Source organism: Salmo salar, chromosome ssa18, assembly GCF_905237065.1.
Source record: "Salmo salar chromosome ssa18, Ssal_v3.1, whole genome shotgun sequence".
In the NCBI taxonomy this organism is placed as follows: domain Eukaryota; kingdom Metazoa; phylum Chordata; class Actinopteri; order Salmoniformes; family Salmonidae; genus Salmo; species Salmo salar.
In genome coordinates, this window is record NC_059459.1 from 81,919,476 (window position 1) to 81,937,845 (window position 18,370).

Consider the following 18,370-nt stretch of genomic DNA (forward strand, 5'->3'; position numbering starts at 1 on the left):
ATCAAGTATAGTAGGCTACTAATGACCAGCAGCATCATAGCTTGGAAAATCCTAATTACCATGACTAAGTGGTCACATGGAATTGACTGCCTTCATGACCACAGGTGTGGTGGTAAGACGGTCACCATAGCCTTATTCCTTACATTTCCCAGAAATGGACTGGTTCAGCATATCACACCAACAATAAAGAAAGTAAAGCAACAATTTTAGCTCTGGATTTATTCATATAGAATAGTACTGTAAAGACAAGCGTCAAAGTAATTCCAATGTTTTTGCAAAGTCTTCTCAACGTCTTGGTTCCAATGCCTCTCATCAGCGAGCGCCACTATAATTAAACAAAAAACAAATATTAACACTCAGAACAAGCTGCAAAGAATGAACATTTAGTGAATGAGTGTACCTGCATGCGCATTTGACAGAAGCAGTGCCTGGTGGAGTCTCAGTACCCGGGATCTTTTGTCCAGTTCTGGTAACACACCAAGAGGAACCTACCAGAAGTGGACATGTTAAAAAGCTGTTGCATAAGTCTTATTTAGTTAGTCCCCATGAGGTCAACTGCTATTTCCAAGGGGGTTAAGGTTAGAATTAAGGTACGGTTTTTGTGTTAAGGGTAGGGGAAATAGGATTTTAAATGGGACTGAATTGTGTGTCCCCACAAGGTTAGCTGTACAAGACTGGGTGAGCATTAACCTGTAGATCCCCAGTGTTGCTCAGGGGTGTATTCTCCCTGGCAGTCACACGTGGGGACGTAGACTCCAGGCGGGCCATTTATCACAGCATCTCTAGCACGCTCACAAGGGGTCTTGGGTCGTTTCATAGCATCTGGACACACAGGTAACATACATTGTAACGTAGACATAACATTCTGGAAGCTTGGGCTGCATGTGGAATCTTGGGTTGCCTCCCATGTGGGACCCTACTCAGAAGTAGTTTATACGGAATAGAGTTCCATTTCAGATGCAACCTAGGGACTTCCTGGCTAAAAATGGAAATTCTGCTACTTGTTTAAAGGGCCCACACAGTCAATTCAGTTTCTGTGTTTGTATCATATTGTATAACTGCTGATGAAAAAAAAGACTAAAAGTGGGGGTAAATTCTATCAAGAAGTGACACTGATACTTGCTAGACAAGCCAGTCATACATACAGTTGAATGATTAAACCAATCATATCAGAACACCTCAGTCCAGCATCTAGACACCGATATACATCTCTGGAACTAGAGGAGTGGCATGTAGCCTTGCCGTTAGGCCAGTAGTTCATATATCCATCTATGTTCCCTTCAGCAAGGCACAACCTTGATTATTCCAGTGTCAGAGGGTGTCCCATGGAGAACCGGTTATGAAAACATTTCCAAGTCACACCTGCATGTGTGAAATAGGACAGAGCAACACCCACTAATGTTTATTAAAATGCAGGTGGGAGGTATGTAACTCCTACCTCCCAGAGCAAAAACCGTGCTGACAAGCAGAATGATGGTCAATGTCGCCATGATGATAGGTCTCCTGAGAGAGAGAGAGAGGATTAGTTGAGAATTTTAGTCAGCTGTGATAGTACTGGAATATTCCAAGTCAGTGGAATGGCTGGTGGAACTAGAGGAGAGGTTAAGGAAACCCTGTGTTAATTACAACACTTAAGCAACTGCTAAGGCAGCCTTTCCTAAATCCAGTCCTGAGGACCCCAAGAACCGAGTATTGACAACACGGTGCTACTAGTCTCCTGCCAAAACTCAGGTATCATCTCTTCAACCGCATACAATAGATAAGCCTGGCACACAGGAATATGTATCCTTCACAGATGGCTCCTCATTTCTTATGTAGTGAACCATCTTTGACGAGGGCCCATAATGCACTACATAGGGATTGGGAAGCAGCCTAGATCTAGTCATAGACTACCCATTTACTGCAAAGGTAACTATTAGTCTATGCTCTTAAATGCAGGGGGGTCACTCCACAAAATGGCACCCTATATAGTGCACTACATTTGACCAGGGACACATAAGATTAAGGTGCCATTTGAGATGCAGAGACTCTATTAAATAATGACACAATCTGACCTTCTGCACTCTTCCAAGGAATTCACTGGGTGTGTCTCTCTCTCTGTTGTCTGTGAGTTATGGTCTACCTCTTCCACCTCTCCTTTTAAAGGACCTGTCACAGGTGTGACTAGTTGCCTCATTAACCCAACGAGAGATCCCGATGTACACCATTAGCCAGTGGTATAAAGTACTTAAGTAAAAATACTTTAAAGTACTAATAATTCGTTTTTTGGGGGTATCTTTACTGTACTATTTATGTTTTTGACAACTTTCACATCACTACATTCCTAAAGAAAATAATGTACTTTTTACTCCGTACATTTTCCCTGACACCCAAAAGTACTCGTTATATTTTGAATGATTAGCAGAACAGAAAAATGGTCCAATTCACACACTTATCAAGAGAACATCCCTGGTCATCCATACTGCCAAACTCCCTAAACACAAATGCTTTCTTTGTAAATGATGTCTGAGTGTTGGAGTGTGCCACTGGCTATCCGTAATTAAATTAAAAACAGCAAGAAAATGGTGCCGTCTGGTTTGCTTAGTATAAGGAATTTGAAATGATTTATACTTTTATTTTTGATACTTCAGTATATTTAAAACCTAATACTTTTAGACCTTTTCTCAAGTAATATTTTACGGGGTGACTTTCACTTTTACTTGAGTCATTTTCAATGAAGGAGTCTTCATAGGCAGTGAAGAGAGTTGTAGAGGAAGATGGGTCCAGTTTCGAGGGATCCAGAGATGCTCCCTGTGAGTATGCCGTTGCCAATAGAGAGTGATAGGAATAACATGTGTTTCAGTAAGGTTGGTTTCTTAGCATTCATAGCCATGGTTATCAACTGTACCACAGAAATGGAACATAAATCACCGAAAATTGATGTTGTGGTGGCAGCTGCAGAGAACTCCTTGGGTTATGAGATTTTACAGCAGAACAGTTACAAGGTGTGATGAACGATAGTGTCCCGTTCTCCCAGGCTGCCGGCCTGCTGTAGGATAAGATAGGGCCAAGTAGTGGAATAGTGGTGAGGTTTTAATGGGTCTAGGATCAGAAAGGGTAATGTAGTGGAATAGTGGTGAGGTTTTAATGGATCTAGGATCAGATAGAGCCAAGTAGTGGAGTTGTCGTGAGGTTTTAATGGGTCTAGGATCAGAAAGGTTCATGTAGTGGAATAGTGTGATCCAAAATCACATTTGTGATGCATACTTGCTTTCAAAATGGCTGTGTTGTTTTTCTTGTGAAGTTTATGTCCTAACATAATCTAATTTTATGCTTTCGCCGTAAAGACTTTTTGAAATCGGACAATGTGGTTAGATTAACGAGAAGTTTACCTTTAAAATGGTGTAAAATAGGTTATTGTTTGAGAAAATGAAATTATGAGATTATTGCTGTTTTGTATTTCACTGGCTGTTGAATAGTGTGTTCTCCAGAGAAGTTAACTGCCTTGTTCAGGGGGAGAACAACAGATTTGTACCTTGTCAGCTCGGGGATTCGATCTTGCAACCTTTCAGTTACTAGTCCAACGCTCTAACCACTAGGCTACCCTGCCTCCTCATATGTTTTGATAAGGTTTGTGTCACAACTAAAGTGGCCAAATAACTTCTTAAAAAATTAAGCACATTAATCCCCTTTACAATGTGTAGAGCCCAACTGGAATACATTTGCCGCAACTGAGTTTCTCATTTGGGGAAAATAATTTTCACCAAAAAAATGCAGCTTGATAATGAAAGAAAAATGAAATGCTGAAAAGTCTTGAGTCAATAAGTATTCAACCTCTTTGTTACGGCAAACCTAAACAAGTTCAGGAGTAAAGATTTTCTTATCAAGTCACATTATAAGTTGCATGGACTCACTCTGAGTTCAATAATAATGTTTGACATGATGTTTGAATGACTACCTCATCTCTGTACCCCAGACATATAATTATCTGTAAGATCCCTCAGTGGAGCAATGCATTTCAAACACTGATTCAACCTCAAAGACCAGGGAGTTTTCCAATGCCTTGCAACGAAGGGCACCTATTGATAGGTGGGTAAAAATTTAAAAAGCAGGACATTGCAACATGTGGTCAATTATCCATTTAATTGTGGATTTTGATGTGTGCTTGGGGTTATTGTCTTGCTAGAATATCCACTTGCGGTCAACGTCAGCATCCTGGCAGAGAGAACTCGTTTTTTTGGGCTATAATGTCCTGGTACTTGGTAAAGTTTATGATGCCATTGAGCTTAAAAAGGGCCACAGAACCAGTGGAAGCAAAATAGCTTCATAAACGTTAAAGATGCAGAACCATATTTTACTGTAGGTATGAGGTACTTCACTGCACGTGCTTCTGTTTTTCCACACCGAAACCACCGCTGATGTTCATAACTAAAGAGCTCTATTTTCATGTCATCTGACCATAGCACTGCCTGGAGTTTGATAAATGGCACTTGGATTGGAACCGGTGCTATTTCCTCCTTAAAGGGATAGTGCAATATTTTGGCAATTAAAACCTTTTTCTTCTTTCCCAGTCAGATTTTGTCTCTGCATGCAATTTGAAGGACTTTGAAGGTAGTTTTTCCAGTGATCACTAACTAGCGTCAGCGCAATGACTAGAAGTCTTTGGGATCTGCTCTCATATCTAGCAATTGTGCTGAAGCTACAGTAGTTAATTAAAAAACGTCCTTCAAACTAAAGAAAGAGGGCTAAATAGACCAAAATCTCACAATATCCCTTTAATAACACCTTGACCGGTCATCTTTCCTCCTCTCTTCTTCTCACCTAACCTCTCCTCTCTCATATACCTCTCTTCCCTCCTCCTCTCCTCCCCTAACCTCTCCACTCTCATATACCTCTCTCCCCTACTCCTCTCCTCCCCTCTCCCATACCTCTCTCCCCTCCTCCTCTCCTAACAACACAAACCCTGGTCCTACTTTCACTCTCCCTCCTCCAGACCTTCAGCTTTAAACATTTTGTCGACATTTAGAAAGTTTGCATAGAAAAAGATGTGACAATTGCCTGCTACAGTGAGATTCTGTTGAACTGTCTTGTGTCGATAAAAACAACTGGACGTAATAACTTCACCCCCCCCAAAAAAAAACATACCTAGAGTGTGGAATAAACAAGCGGTCTGTGCCAACGTACCGCCATGGTCTGTGCGAATGTATCATCATGGTCCGTGCCATGGTGGAACTTGCATTGTATGTCTGAAATAATTGTATGGTGAAACTTGCATCGAGCCTACCAGAAAAGCAAGGTGAAGCAATTCAGGCATTCTTGAAAGTCACAATAATCCTTGTCCTGAAAAAAACTATTTTTATATTTGATTATAAAAAAATGCATGCAGTGGGCATAATAAAAGTCAAAATAAAACACTTTGCTTTTATAATTAAAGGATTGAATATTTATAGTTACGTGATAACATCACGTACCCCAACAAACAACGATTAATCAGACTCATTTTCCACAACAATTTGAACCCCTTTTTGTTCCATTCTTGGACTTTACTGTTGTCCACTCATCTTTCTCGCTAACTGTACTCAACATACTTTCAACTTCAAATGACACTTTTGCTTCCGCCATCTCCACCAAACTCCTCACATAACTCGAGAGGGAGGGGTCTGACTCGATCTGTCCATAAAAAGGAGAGGAGGGAGAGGTAGAACTCAATTTCAGCCAAAGGGAGAGTGTGGTGTCTAATTTCTGCATTACCAAATGAGGGGGGGTACAAACACACCAGTCTCAGTTAAACTACATATTTAATAATTAAGATACTTTTGCAAAAGTACTTTCACCTTCAATAATGCACTCTCTCGAATGAACCAGGAAGGTCCCAACACAATGGCTACTGAGATATTTTATACCCAAGAACCACCTCTTCAACGTACATTGACGAACCACAAATCTTAGGAACAGTTCACAAAGTTTAAGTTTTGTATGAAAATACATCTATAAAACACAGCAGACAGCAACTGCTATCTCAACAGTGTTTATTATATAGACGAGTGTCTGGTCTTCCTAGAACTGTCCCTCCCTGGTACGGTATAGTACAAAACCATTAGCTCATGTCGTCTGGAATGCTTTCTAGGCATTCTTATCAAAATATACCATAAATCTCCTCTGTCAGTGCTATCTCATAGAGGCCCATCCTCAGTAAAACACCTCTTGTTCCCACTCCTGGACAAGCTCACTGAGGGGAGTGACTTGCGCCCAGACAATGTGGAGACAAATAATTGGTTCCCCATTAATCACGCCATCCCTTCACATGGTTTAAGAATAGGTAAAGACACATTCACATATGAAGACAATGTTTCATTCTGTCCTCCTCTCTTGCTGATATTCTGCATAGCAACAGAGACATGTAAAAAACAAGTCTGACCTCTCCCCTCTCTGTGCCCCAAGTGACTGAGCCCCAGCTAAGGGAAATGTGCAACAGTATCTCACATAAGCATATTATACTAATGAAACATCTTAATTATCTGTTACCCAACTAATTCTGATTCATCCACCACAAGAGTTAGAACTCAACTCACAGGCAGGATTTCATTAGGTGAGATTTCAACGTCTGTTCATCTAATACTGTATGTGACAGTATCCCAAATAGCCCTCAATTGCCTATGAAGTGCACTACTTTTGACCAGAGCCCGTAGTGAATATGTGGCCCTGCATTTGTTTTGAAGGATAATGCTAATTCCACAAACTCCCAATTACCCTCTGGACACGCCCCTCTCCTGCTAACTCACCACACCTGAACTCTCTCTGCTAATCACCAATTCCTCTTCCATTCCTTTGGTATAAAAGCAGCTTGTTCTACCTGGGTTTGTTCAGTAGTTGTGGTGTCCCAGTTCCTTTATTGGTCTGTTGTTGTTTGGCTAAAGTAAGTTCCTGCTATTGAAAAATGTATAGGGTTTTAATTTCCTGCGTTGTGGCATAATATCCTGTTCGTCCTAGCCCAGTATTAGACCTTTAATTTAACTGTAAGGGACTTGTTACAGCTTGTGAGATGAGACATGGTCCAATGATGGTACCTGCTAGCAGAATGAGTCTTACATCTATAATCCTGTAGACTGTTCTGCTCGGTTGCCTTTTGCACTGCGTCTCAGTGAACAACAAACTGAAATGCTGTTTTTACTTTCACCCCCCCCCCCCCCATCAAAACCTTAAATGGATTTCATGTTGTGCTCAGCTGTCTAGCTAATCCACCTCACCATATGGGCACCATGCAGGGCCATATTGGAAATAGAAGAAACATGGATGTGCAAAGCCAGAACGCAACATAGGCAGCCAAATTTGGATGGGTAGTGTATAAATTTGATTTAGTTATTGATCAGTGCTGTAAATGGTGACTTATCAGAACCATGTAATGTATTATGGATGGCTCTTCAGAGGTGGGACCCATGCTGCTAGCAGGTACCTCATAGAACCATGTCTAGCAAGCTGTTGCTATGGAATGACCTTATACCTTGATTCATTAATTGGTATAATATTGGGCTGTGGTGTAGCTTACTGGTCAGTCGTATGGTAATGTGGAGTATTCGATCCAGCACCACATGTTATCACAGCCTTTCCTGATGGCCATTTCACCTTACCTACTGGTGTTATAAGCCACTAAGCCTTATCTGCCAGCCTTTAATATTATGCTTTTATTTTTTGTTGGATAATAAAAGAACCAGAATTGAATATGGTTCAATAGCCAAAACTGCAGGGCATTTCTACATTTGGAATCTAGGCCTCTATTACTCCTGAATGAGTGGAGAGAAATACCTGCCCAGATATTCTCCTCAGCCCTGCTTAGGGAATAGGATGGCATTTAGAAAAGCAGACATATTCCTGTTCTAATCTACTGTATGTGGAGTTGAACCTGGTTTTGATGGCTTCACTCTTTGTTTCGCTCAAGAGACTCCATGACCATGTTGACTAGTCTTCTGATTCTCAGTGCTGCCTTTGCTCTAGGAGATGCAAGTAAGAGTCCACTCTTCTTGACTCATTCTGTATTTTTCTTGTAGCATAGGTGACTGACTGATCTACAAATAACATTGTAGCTGTGATTTGTACACTGGCCTTTAAAGCCGTATGTAACTTCTCCTTACAGATTCAATTCTAGAAGAAGACTTGTGTCCTTCCGGTTGGACCAAATATGGATCACGCTGCTTAATGTTTGTAAAGACTACAAGGAGCTGGCCTGAAGCGGAGGTATAACCCTTACTATCTACTGTGAATTTGAAGGGGAAGTGTAGTTGAAATTAGCTCTTTGACATTACCTTAACGGTAATACTTTCTTAAATGGCAACACATGACTGATGTGAAATACTGAACTTCCCTTTAAGATGGGAATTTTCTATACATATTTAATGTGGAGTCGTGCCTCCTGTATACTAGAACCCACAGGACATGGTTTAAGACTGAGGTGAACTAATATCTTTAAGATAATGTTTTTAAAAGGTTAATTAGTTGTGATGGTCAAGTCCAGAAGACAAATTCTCAGCAACACTGGCTAATACATGAAATGTCTTTGTTCCCATTACTGTAGGTAATATTTTTTAATTGACTTGCCTAGTTAAATAAATACTTTCTTCTCTAGCGGAACTGTGTCCCTTGGTGATAAACTGGTGTCTGTACCCAACGTTGAAGTACCTTGGCGCAAACCTGTCATCTGTGCACAGCTCCGAGGAGGATGAGTTTCTACAGGCGTTGGTCTTGGTCAAGACTGTTGGTTTCCCTCCTACCTGGATTGGCGGATTTTATTCTGTTAAGGTGGGACCATTAAGCACAGTGTTATATAGAGCCATTACTGCAAGGAACTCCGTTCCATCTCATATTGCTCAAGTGAAGAGCAAACCTGGATTCAAAAAATAAACGTGAGGTGTGGCATGTAGGCACCTGTAATTATTTTTCGTAGTTCTGTGTTAGTTGTTTAATGCTATTTTGTGTGGACCCCAGGAAGAGGAGCTGCTGCTTGTTAACAGCTACTGTAATGGGTTCCATACAAAATATCAAGAGTAGCCCGTTAAGACCATGGGGCCAATAAAGGCAAGGCTGCTAGTTTGAATCCCAGAGCTCACTCCGTGAAATCTGATGTGCCCTTGAGCAACGCCCTTAACCTAATTGATCCTGTAAGTCCTTCTAGATGAGACTCTACTAAATTACATTTAACTGTCAACTTCAGTAGGAGGCTTTTATACACATGTGAAACGGTTCTAGTTAAGTATAAATGTGATCAATTCCAGACAGTCTTCTTGTAAACATGTGTGTGGTCTTTGAAATGCATTGGGATGATTGCGGATGTGAGGATTAGGCTCCACGTTGTTCGTTACACAAGCAACAGTCCCAGTCGGAGGGTTTTGAAGTAGTGGTAGCTTTAACTGTTTTGTTGTTTCAGGTGGTAGAGGAAGGACTACATTTAGTTTGTATTCTGAAATCCCACTTTCCCCCCTCAGGACAGGCGGTGGTTCTGGAGCGATGGCTCCGACTTTGATCACCAGAACTGGGCAAAAGGAAGGCCTGATGCTGGTGCCAGAGAGGCCTGTATTCATATCAACTTTGGAGGTACAGTAATCCCAGTATCATTCATTGATCCAGTCATCAAATTAAACTTTATTCCCAGTTCATTCAACAATTGAATCTCATGTATACTTTCCTACTGTTGTGTGTCTGTGTACAGCTGACTATTTTGGTTCTGTGTTTCATCTTCAGGTCAAAAGCGCTGGAACAATGCTTTATGTGGAAGGAGCTTGCCCTCGGTGTGCTCCCTGAGACTCCTGCCGCTTCGCCAGACTATACATTAAAAGCAGCAATGCTATTCCGTAGTGTCTGCATCCTTAATACTTCATGGTAAAGTCAAATATTGTTGCTGCTAAATGAAGTTTCAGTTACTACACAAATGTTGGAGTTGTCTGCAGCCAATAAAATGTGTACACTATTTTGTCTCATGAGTTATTGAACATGATTGATTCGTTGTAGTTAGTACCTTTTCTTACTGGTCACCTGTGGGACTCAACTCACAACCCTGGCAAGTGCCATGCTTGACTGCGCCAAGTTCTTTTGATTATAAATGTTTCTTAAGTTGTGTGTTAAAGAACTGAGAAGGTCATTAAGTGTTATGCCTGTCCTTTGTCACCACTCAGCAGTGCCTTTGACTGCTGTGCCACTCAGGTGCAGGTTCCTGGAGTATCGTTTAGGAGTTCCCCCTAGTTACAATTTGAAGAACCCCTTGTAAGTGATCCTTGGAGAGAAAATAAAATCATGAGGTGACATGCAAGTCCAAATTTTCAGTGCCAAGAACCGTAAGGTTGTTCAAAGAACTGCGGACCTTAGAACTCTAGTTAAACCCCACATTTTTATTGTACTCTGACTAGGATTCAAAAGGCACTCGCACATCTATTTGCAGGTGCATGGTTTTGAATAAGACGAGAAAGAACACCGAACACTATGCTAGTCTGACTGCTCTAAAGCTGTACGTATCGCCCTCGTCAGAGCTTTCCAGTGTTCACAACCTGCACCTCTATGTAGACATTGCTCCAACCACATCCGTTCAATGCATCCAATGGGGTTGGAGTATGAGAGAAAAATAAGTGTTACCCAAAAATAACTGTGCGTTTCATGAGTATTCTAATAAAGTGTGAACATAACGTGTCAAACAAGACTAAAATCACAGAGAGGACATAGACCTATCAAGTAAGTTTCCGTACAAGAATAAAACATGAGTAAACTAAAGTGGCAGCATTAATTCATGTTCACATTTAAAACATAAATAGGCATTTCATCATTAAGACCTTTTGGGAATAATGAGGGTGAAAATCCCTAAACATTCTTCAAAAGACACTATGACCCCACCATCAAAAGATAAAATGGCGGTTGTTTTGCTTTTCACACAAGCCTCACAAGACTCATCTGAAGGTAGACCAGTTTAAATAATGAAAAGACATGTACACCCATCTAATACTGGGTTGGATCCCCCCCATTGCCTCCAGAAAAGCTTGAGTTCTTCAGGGCTTGGAAACATTGCTCATTTGGTATCAAGGGACTTAACGTGTACCAGGGAAACATTACACCTCCGCCACCAGCCTGTACCGTTGACACCAGGCAGGATGTGGCCGTGGACTGATGCTGCTTAGAGATTCATCGGGCCAGGCGATGTTTTCCACTCAATTGTCCAGCTTGCATGATACCTGACATTTTCTTTCATCAACTTGCTGTTTTCGCCCTAAAGTACTGCCACTGATTGGATGTTTTTTGTTTGTCGCAACATTCCCCTTGCTGACAGGTGTATAAAATCGAGCACTCAGCCATGCAATCTCCATAGACAAACATTGGCAGTAGAATTGCCTTACAGAAGAGCTCAGTGACTTTCAATGTGGCACCGTCATAGGAAGCCACCTTTTCAACAAGTTAGTTTGTAAATGTAAGTGCTGTTATTGTGAAGTGGAAAAGTCTAGGACCAACAACGGCTCAGCCACGAAGTGGTAAGTCACACAAGCTCACAGAATTGGACCGTCGAGTGCTGAAGCGCGTAACGCCTAAGTAAAAATCGTCTGTCCTCGGTTGCAACGCTCACTACCGAGTTTAGAACAGCCCGCTAGAAGCAATGTCAGCGCAAGAACTGTTTGTCGGGAGCTTCACGAAATGGGTTTCCATGGCCGAGCAGCCGCACACAACCCTTAGATCACCATGCGCAATGGCAAGAGTCGACTGGAGCGGTGTGTATCTCACCGCAATTGGACTCTGGAGCAGTGGAAACGCGTTCTCTGGAGTGATGAGTCACGCGTCACCATCTGGCAGTCCGACGGACACATCTTGATTTGGCAGATGCCAGGAGAATGCTACCTGCCTGAATGCATAGTGCCAACTGTAAAGTTTGGTGGAGGAACAATGGTCTTCTGCTGCATACAATGACATTGTAGACGATTCTGTGCTTCCAACTTTGTGGCATCAGTTTTGGGAAGGCCCTTTCCTGTTTCAGCATGACAGTCCCCCCCCCCCCGTGCAGGTTTATACATAAATGGTTTGTCGAGATTAGTGTAGAAGAACTTGACTCAACCCCATCGAGTACTTTTGGGATGAATTGGAACGCCAACTACGAGCCATGCCTAATTGCCTAAAATCAGTGCCCGACCTCACTAATGCTCTTGTGGCTGAATGGAAGCACGTCCCCCACAGCAATGTTCCCGACATCTAGTGCAAAGCCTTCCCAGAAGAGTGGAGGCTGTTATAGCAAAAGGGGACCAACTCCATGATTTTGGAATGAGATGTTTGACGAGCAGTTGCCCACATTGTTCTGGTCATGTGTGTTTTAGTTATAAAATAAACTAGTTAGAAAATTATAGGCTGAACATTTACTTAACCCTCTGAAGTTATTCATTTCACTTCTTGGATGTCCTGTTCATATAGGGCAATGACGTGAATAACCGATACTTTAATGCTAGCTAATACTGTACATTTGTCATTTAGCAGACACTCTTATCCAGAGCGACTTACAGTAGTGAATGCATACATTTCTTCTCATACTGGCCCCCCCGTGGGAATCGAACCCACAACAACCCTGGCGTTGCAAACACCAAGCTGGTGTTGCAAACACCATCCTCTACCAACTGAGCCACAATTTTCATACAAGTTACTTCCCTGCCTCCAAATATTGGCATGACGTACCCTAACCATTAATAGATCATAGTCTGGCCCTAAAAGATCAGATGGCAGCAAATGACGAAGAGCATGTCATTTATTTTACAGGATGATAGAATGCATGAAGCAAACAACGCAATGATTTAGTGAAATGTGAAGATGTAGATTCAGTAAAGGGGTCTTTCATCCCTCAGTGGCCTGGAACAATTCTTCAGCCTCAGAGTAGCATGGTTCTGATTGTGGACTCTGCTGAACTCCTGTATATATTGGAATGACATGTTGATGTCTATAGAGAATGAAAGCTGCCATATAAAGACAAATCCACAAAGGAAATACTGACAGATTTGATTCCACAGTCCAAGTCCTCCAATCAGAGTTAGGATGCTAATATTTGTAAACTCTTTCAATTGTGTTCTGTGGGTGTCACTGAGTAAGCTGATGCCCCATATCATGGACCCAAGAGCCATAGGCATTAAAAAGGCCTTGCCTGTGTAAACTAACCCCACAACCCCCTTAACGGCTGTCCAACTTTTGTCAGAGTGATTAGAGGGACAATAGAGTGCTGAGTACCAGGCTACTAATGACCATCACCAGCATCAGAGCTTGGAGAAGCCTAACTACTACATGGTCACGTGGAATTTGACTGTCTTCATGTCCTGTAACCGCCGCTGTGGTGGTAATACAGTCCTACTCCTTCCTCTATTTCCCAGAAATGGACTGGTTCAGATAAATTGTTCAGCATATCACACCAACAATAAAGTAAGTAAATACAGTTTAATCTCTGGATTCCGTCATGTATTTATTTGTATGGAATGTGAATCAGTTCCTGTAGAACAGTAAAGACAACTGTCAGTCTTCTACATCTTTAGTTCCAACACCTTTCATCTACAATTAGACACATCAAGAACCAGCTGCAAGAAGTAACATTTAGTGAATGATTATATACACACACCTTGGGGGAACAGTTGCTAGCAGTTGATAGCAGTGCCTGGTGGGGTCTCTGTACCCTGGATCTTCTGTCCGTAGCTGGTCACACACCAACAGTAACCTACCAGAAAGACATGTTGCATATACAATATATACACATTGAATTATCACATTCAAGTGAATTTCGTGTGCATGTGCGTCACTGTTAACCTGTAGAGCCCGAACATTGCTCAGGGGTGTATTGTCCATTGTCGTCACACGTGGGGACGTAGGCTCCAGGTGGGCCATGTTTAGCGGCATCTCTAGCATCCTCACAGGGTCGTATCATAGCATCTGGACACAGGTAACATACATTGTAATGTAGACATCACATTACAGGAAAATGTACGGACAGAATATACATTTCTGGAATCTTGGGTTGCGTCCCATATGGGCCCTGGTCAGAAGAAGTTCATACGGAATAGGGTTCCGTTTCAGATGCAACCTAAATATTGAAGTTCTGCTACTTGTTTAAAAGCCCTGTGCAGTCAATTCTGTTTCTGTGTTCCATATAACAGCTGATGATACTAAGACTGGAAATTGTATCAGTGTTATTTCCTGATAGTTGCTAAACAAACCTATCGTAAATCCAGTTGAATGATCAAACCATTCATATCAGTATACCTCAGTCCAGCATCTAGACGCCAATATACATCTCTGGAAGTAGAGGAGTGGCAGGTAGCCTAGCAGTTAGAGAGTTGGGCCAGTAGGTCAAGTCAGTGAGCTGACAAGTTCATATATCCGTCTATGTTCCCTTCAGCAAGGCACAACCTTCATTTCTCCAGTGTCAAGGTTGATAATGGCTGACCCCTCATAGGGTGTCCCATGGAGAACCGGTTATGAATATTAACGCATTTCCAATTCACACCTGCGTATTAATACCTACATGTGTGTGAAGTAGGACAGAGCAACACCAACTAATGTTTATATTAAAATGTGGTGAGTAGGTGTGAGCTACGTCACTCTTACCTCCCAGAGCAAAAGCTGTGCTGACAAGCACAATGATGGTCAATATCGCCATGGTGATAGTCTCCTGAGAGAGAGACCAAGAGCGAGATTAGTTGAGCATTTTAAATCTGGAATGGCTGTGGGTACTAGAGGAGAGGTTAAGGAAACCCACTGTTACTGTCAAAACTTAATCAACTGCCAAAGCAGAATTTTCTAAACCCAGTACTGAGGACCCCAAGAACCAAGTACGGGCAACACGGTGCTACTAGTCTTCTGCCAAAACGCATGTATCATTTCTTCAACCACACAATAGATTAGCCTGGCACACAGGAATATGCATCCTTCCCAAATGGCTCCTCACTCCTTATGTAGTGAACTACCTTTGATGAGGGCCTACAATGCACTACATAGGGAATGGGAAGCATTATAGATATTGTCAGAGACTACCCATTTACTGCAAAGGTACGGATAAGTCTATGCTCTTAAATTCAGGGGGCCGCTCCACAAAATGGCACAACTATATAGTGCACTACTTTTGACAAGGGCCACATAACATTAAGGTAGAATTTGAGATGCAGATCGTCTATTAAATAACGATGCACTCTCACAAAGGATTCACTGGGTGTCTCTGAGTTACGGTCTACTTCTTCCAACAGGACCTGTCACAGGTGTGACTAGTTGCCTCATTAACCCAATGAGCGGTCCCGTTGTCGGGCCGTTAGTTAGTGGTGTAAAGAACTTATTTAAAAATACTTTAAAGTAGTACTTAAGTCATTTTTTGGGTGTCTCTTTACTATTTATATTTTTGACAACTTTCACTTTACATTATTTTCAATGAGGTACCTGCTAGCAGCATGGGTCCCACCTCTGAAGAGCCATCCATAATGCACTAGATGGTTCTAGTAAGTCACCATTTACAGCACTGATCAATAACTAAATCTAGTTTATACACTACCCATCCAAATATGGCTGCCAATGTTTCGTTCTGGCTTTGCACATCCATGTTTCCTCTACTTCCGTTCTGGCCCAGCACGGTGCCCATATGGTGAGGTGGATTGGCTAGATAACTGAGTACAACATGGAATCCATTTTTGATTTGAAAGTAAAAATAGCATTTCATCGTTTCTAGTTCACTGAGACGCAGTGCAAATGGCAACCAATCAGAACAGTCTACAGGATTATAGATGTAAGACACATTCTGCTAGCAGGTAACATCATTGTATCTTGTCTCATCTCACAAGCTGTAACAATTTCCTTACACTTAAATTAAAGGTTTAATACTGGACTAGCAACACCATAACAATACACAAGTTAGGATGAACAGGATATTATGCCACAATGCAGGAAATGAAAATCATAGAGCCGTTTCAATAGCAGGAACTTACTTTAGCCAACCAACAAAAGGCCCAATAAAGCAACGGGGACACCACAAACTCTGAACAACCCCAGACAAAACAAGCTGCTTATATACCAAAGGAATGGAAGAGGAATTGGTGATTAGCAGAGTGAGTTCAGGTGTGGTGAGTTAGCAGGAGAGGGGCGTGTCCAGAGGGTAATTGGGAGTTTGTGGAATTAGCATTATCCTTCAAAACAAGTGCAGGGCCACATATTCACTATGGGCTCTGGTCAAAAGTAGTGCACTTCATAGGCAATTGAGGGCTATTCGAGATACGGTCACATACAGTATTAGATGAACAGATGTTGAAATCTCACTTTCTGAAATCCTGCCTGTGAGTTGAGTACTAAGTCTCCCTCCTCTCCTTTTTAAGGACCCGTCCAGTCAGACTCCTCCCTCTTTTTTTCTCAATCTATCTCTCATCCTTCAAACCTCTGCATACTTTCTGTCCAGCCCAACACCTGCTGGACCTGTCCAACATCTACCGGTTTGACAGGGTTGGGGTCAATTCAAAGTGAAGGTATTCAACTTTTGTAACACATTCATGTGTTGCATATTGGGTCACAATATGGTTATGAAGATACTTAATTCTACCTAATTGAAGCTGAGGAAGATGTAGTCTGAAGTTCATTATAATGTCTTGGAAACACAATGACATTTCAGAATGAGATAAATAATGAGCAGGAAAACCTTTTGTCATCATTGTGATGTCAGCAGATAGACTTTAGATGCAACTTTAACTATAAGCTCTGGAATGTTACATTCATTTTAATTAACTGCCAACCCTGCTGTCTGTCTTATTGACCTTTTGCCCCAGAATGTTGGGCATCTGATCGTAGAGCTCCAATGAATAGCACTGTCGTCAAGTGTCAACACCTTGGACAAGCTCATGTTTAAAACACATGAAATCCATTGAGATGATTACAAAAAGGTAGAGTTTTCATTGAAAAACAAATAGTTTAAAATGGCTAAATATTTCAACAGTGCACCAGGGATACTTGCTACTGTGATTCCTGAAATGCAGAGTCTGTTGGGTATTTTTTCAAATACGAAATTATTATTTTGTTTGCTGGCTCAGCTGGTTAGCGAGCTCTGTCTCATTGACAACCCAATGTTGCTGATGGCCAGCTATCTATCCTGTTAAAATAACTTGTTTTGTTAGCTAGGTCATGTTAGCTAGGTAAGTTAGCCATGTTATGAACACAAGTCTCATCTGCTGTCGACATAAGGATTCCATTTGAGAGCACTAGCTAGTTAGCTCCAAAAGTGGTTGGTAACTTTTGGCTGCATGCTGACAGTGCATTCAGAGCCATTCATTTATATAAATCGACTTGTATTTTTTTCCAGAGTTTCCTGCTCTTTGCATTAACAAGATATTAATTTCCAACATCTTTCAGACCCTTGAAAAAAAAAATAAAAAAAAAAAGATGACCGGCACAGCCTGCCCCACCACTCCCAATGATTCTCAACTAGCGGTGGCTAATGTTAGCAGACGTTTGTAGTACGTTTTTACATAATCGTAGTGCAAAAGTATTGTGCAAGAAATACCACAATCTCAGTGTGATTTAATTTCAAACAGTCTGCAAGATGAGAGGTGATAGATCAATGTCTTAAGGCTAAAGTATTGGAAGAGAGATAGGACCAACAGCATTCCTTTGTGAGGAGGAGAGAAGGTGGGAGAAGGTGAATAGCTAGCGTGCCTCTCTTTCACCAAACCTTGTCATCAAGGTGACTTTTTGTATTTCTGGAAGAACAGGACAATGGAATAGATGGATGAGTTGTGTCCCAAATAGAACCCTGTTCCCTATATAGTGGACTAGTTGTGACCCTATAGGCCCTGGTTAAAAGCAGTGTACTATGTAGGGAATATCTTGCAATAGGATTATTGTGAAAGATGGTTCCTATTGTACCCCTGTAGCAAAATATGTTGTCTTAAAAGGTTAATTTAAAGGGATGTTCAGTATTTCACATCAGTCATGTGTTGCCGTTTAAGAAAGTATCACCTTTAAGGTAATGTAAAGGAGCTAATTTCAACTGCACTGTCCCTCCAAATTCACAGTAGATGGTAAGGGCGAAACCTCTGCTTCAGGCCAGCTCCTTGTAGTCTTTACAAACATTTAGCAGCTTGATCTATATTTGGTCCAACCGCAAGGACACAAGTCTTCTTCTAGAATTGAATCTGTAAGGAGAAGTTACATACGGCTTTAAAGGCCAGTGTACAAATCACAGCTACAATGTTATTTGAAGATCAGTCAGTCACCTATTCTACATTAAAAATACAGAATGAGTCAAGAAAAGTGGACTCTTTCTTGCATCTCCTAGAGCAAAGGCAGCACTGAGAATCAGAAGCCTAGTTCCCAAATGTAGAAATGCCCTGCAGCTTTGGCTATTGACAAATCTGTCAGAATGCAGGCATTATGGTTG

The 18,370-nt window shown here is 41.6% G+C and overlaps 2 protein-coding genes across 3 annotated transcripts in view; one reads left to right on the forward strand and one right to left on the reverse strand.

The window, feature by feature from the left end:
- The first annotated feature begins 6,833 nt into the window (after positions 1 to 6,833).
- Positions 6,834 to 18,370, forward strand: part of LOC106578179 (ladderlectin-like) — a 40,078-nt gene continuing 28,541 nt past the window's right edge. The window contains exons 1-3 of the mRNA XM_045701691.1: positions 6,834 to 6,895; positions 7,916 to 7,980; positions 8,111 to 8,211. Of these exons, the coding sequence (XP_045557647.1) occupies positions 7,923 to 7,980; positions 8,111 to 8,211 (159 nt within the window). The 5' untranslated portion in view covers positions 6,834 to 6,895; positions 7,916 to 7,922. The remainder of the gene's footprint in view (positions 6,896 to 7,915; positions 7,981 to 8,110; positions 8,212 to 18,370) is intronic.
- LOC106593335 (equistatin-like) lies at positions 12,716 to 16,031 on the reverse strand. 2 transcript variants are annotated; one of them, XM_045701699.1, is made up of 5 exons: positions 15,936 to 16,031; positions 14,572 to 14,635; positions 13,774 to 13,896; positions 13,589 to 13,684; positions 12,716 to 12,893 (listed from the first exon to the last, which is right to left on the reverse strand). In XM_045701699.1, the coding sequence occupies exons 2-4, from the start codon at positions 14,621 to 14,623 to the stop codon at positions 13,605 to 13,607; spliced, it is 255 nt and encodes an 84-aa protein (XP_045557655.1). In that variant the 5' UTR covers positions 14,624 to 14,635; positions 15,936 to 16,031; the 3' UTR covers positions 12,716 to 12,893; positions 13,589 to 13,604. The 2 variants fall into 2 exon arrangements, with proteins under 2 accessions (XP_045557655.1, XP_014040141.1); XM_014184666.2 differs by having other exon boundaries at positions 12,716 to 13,462.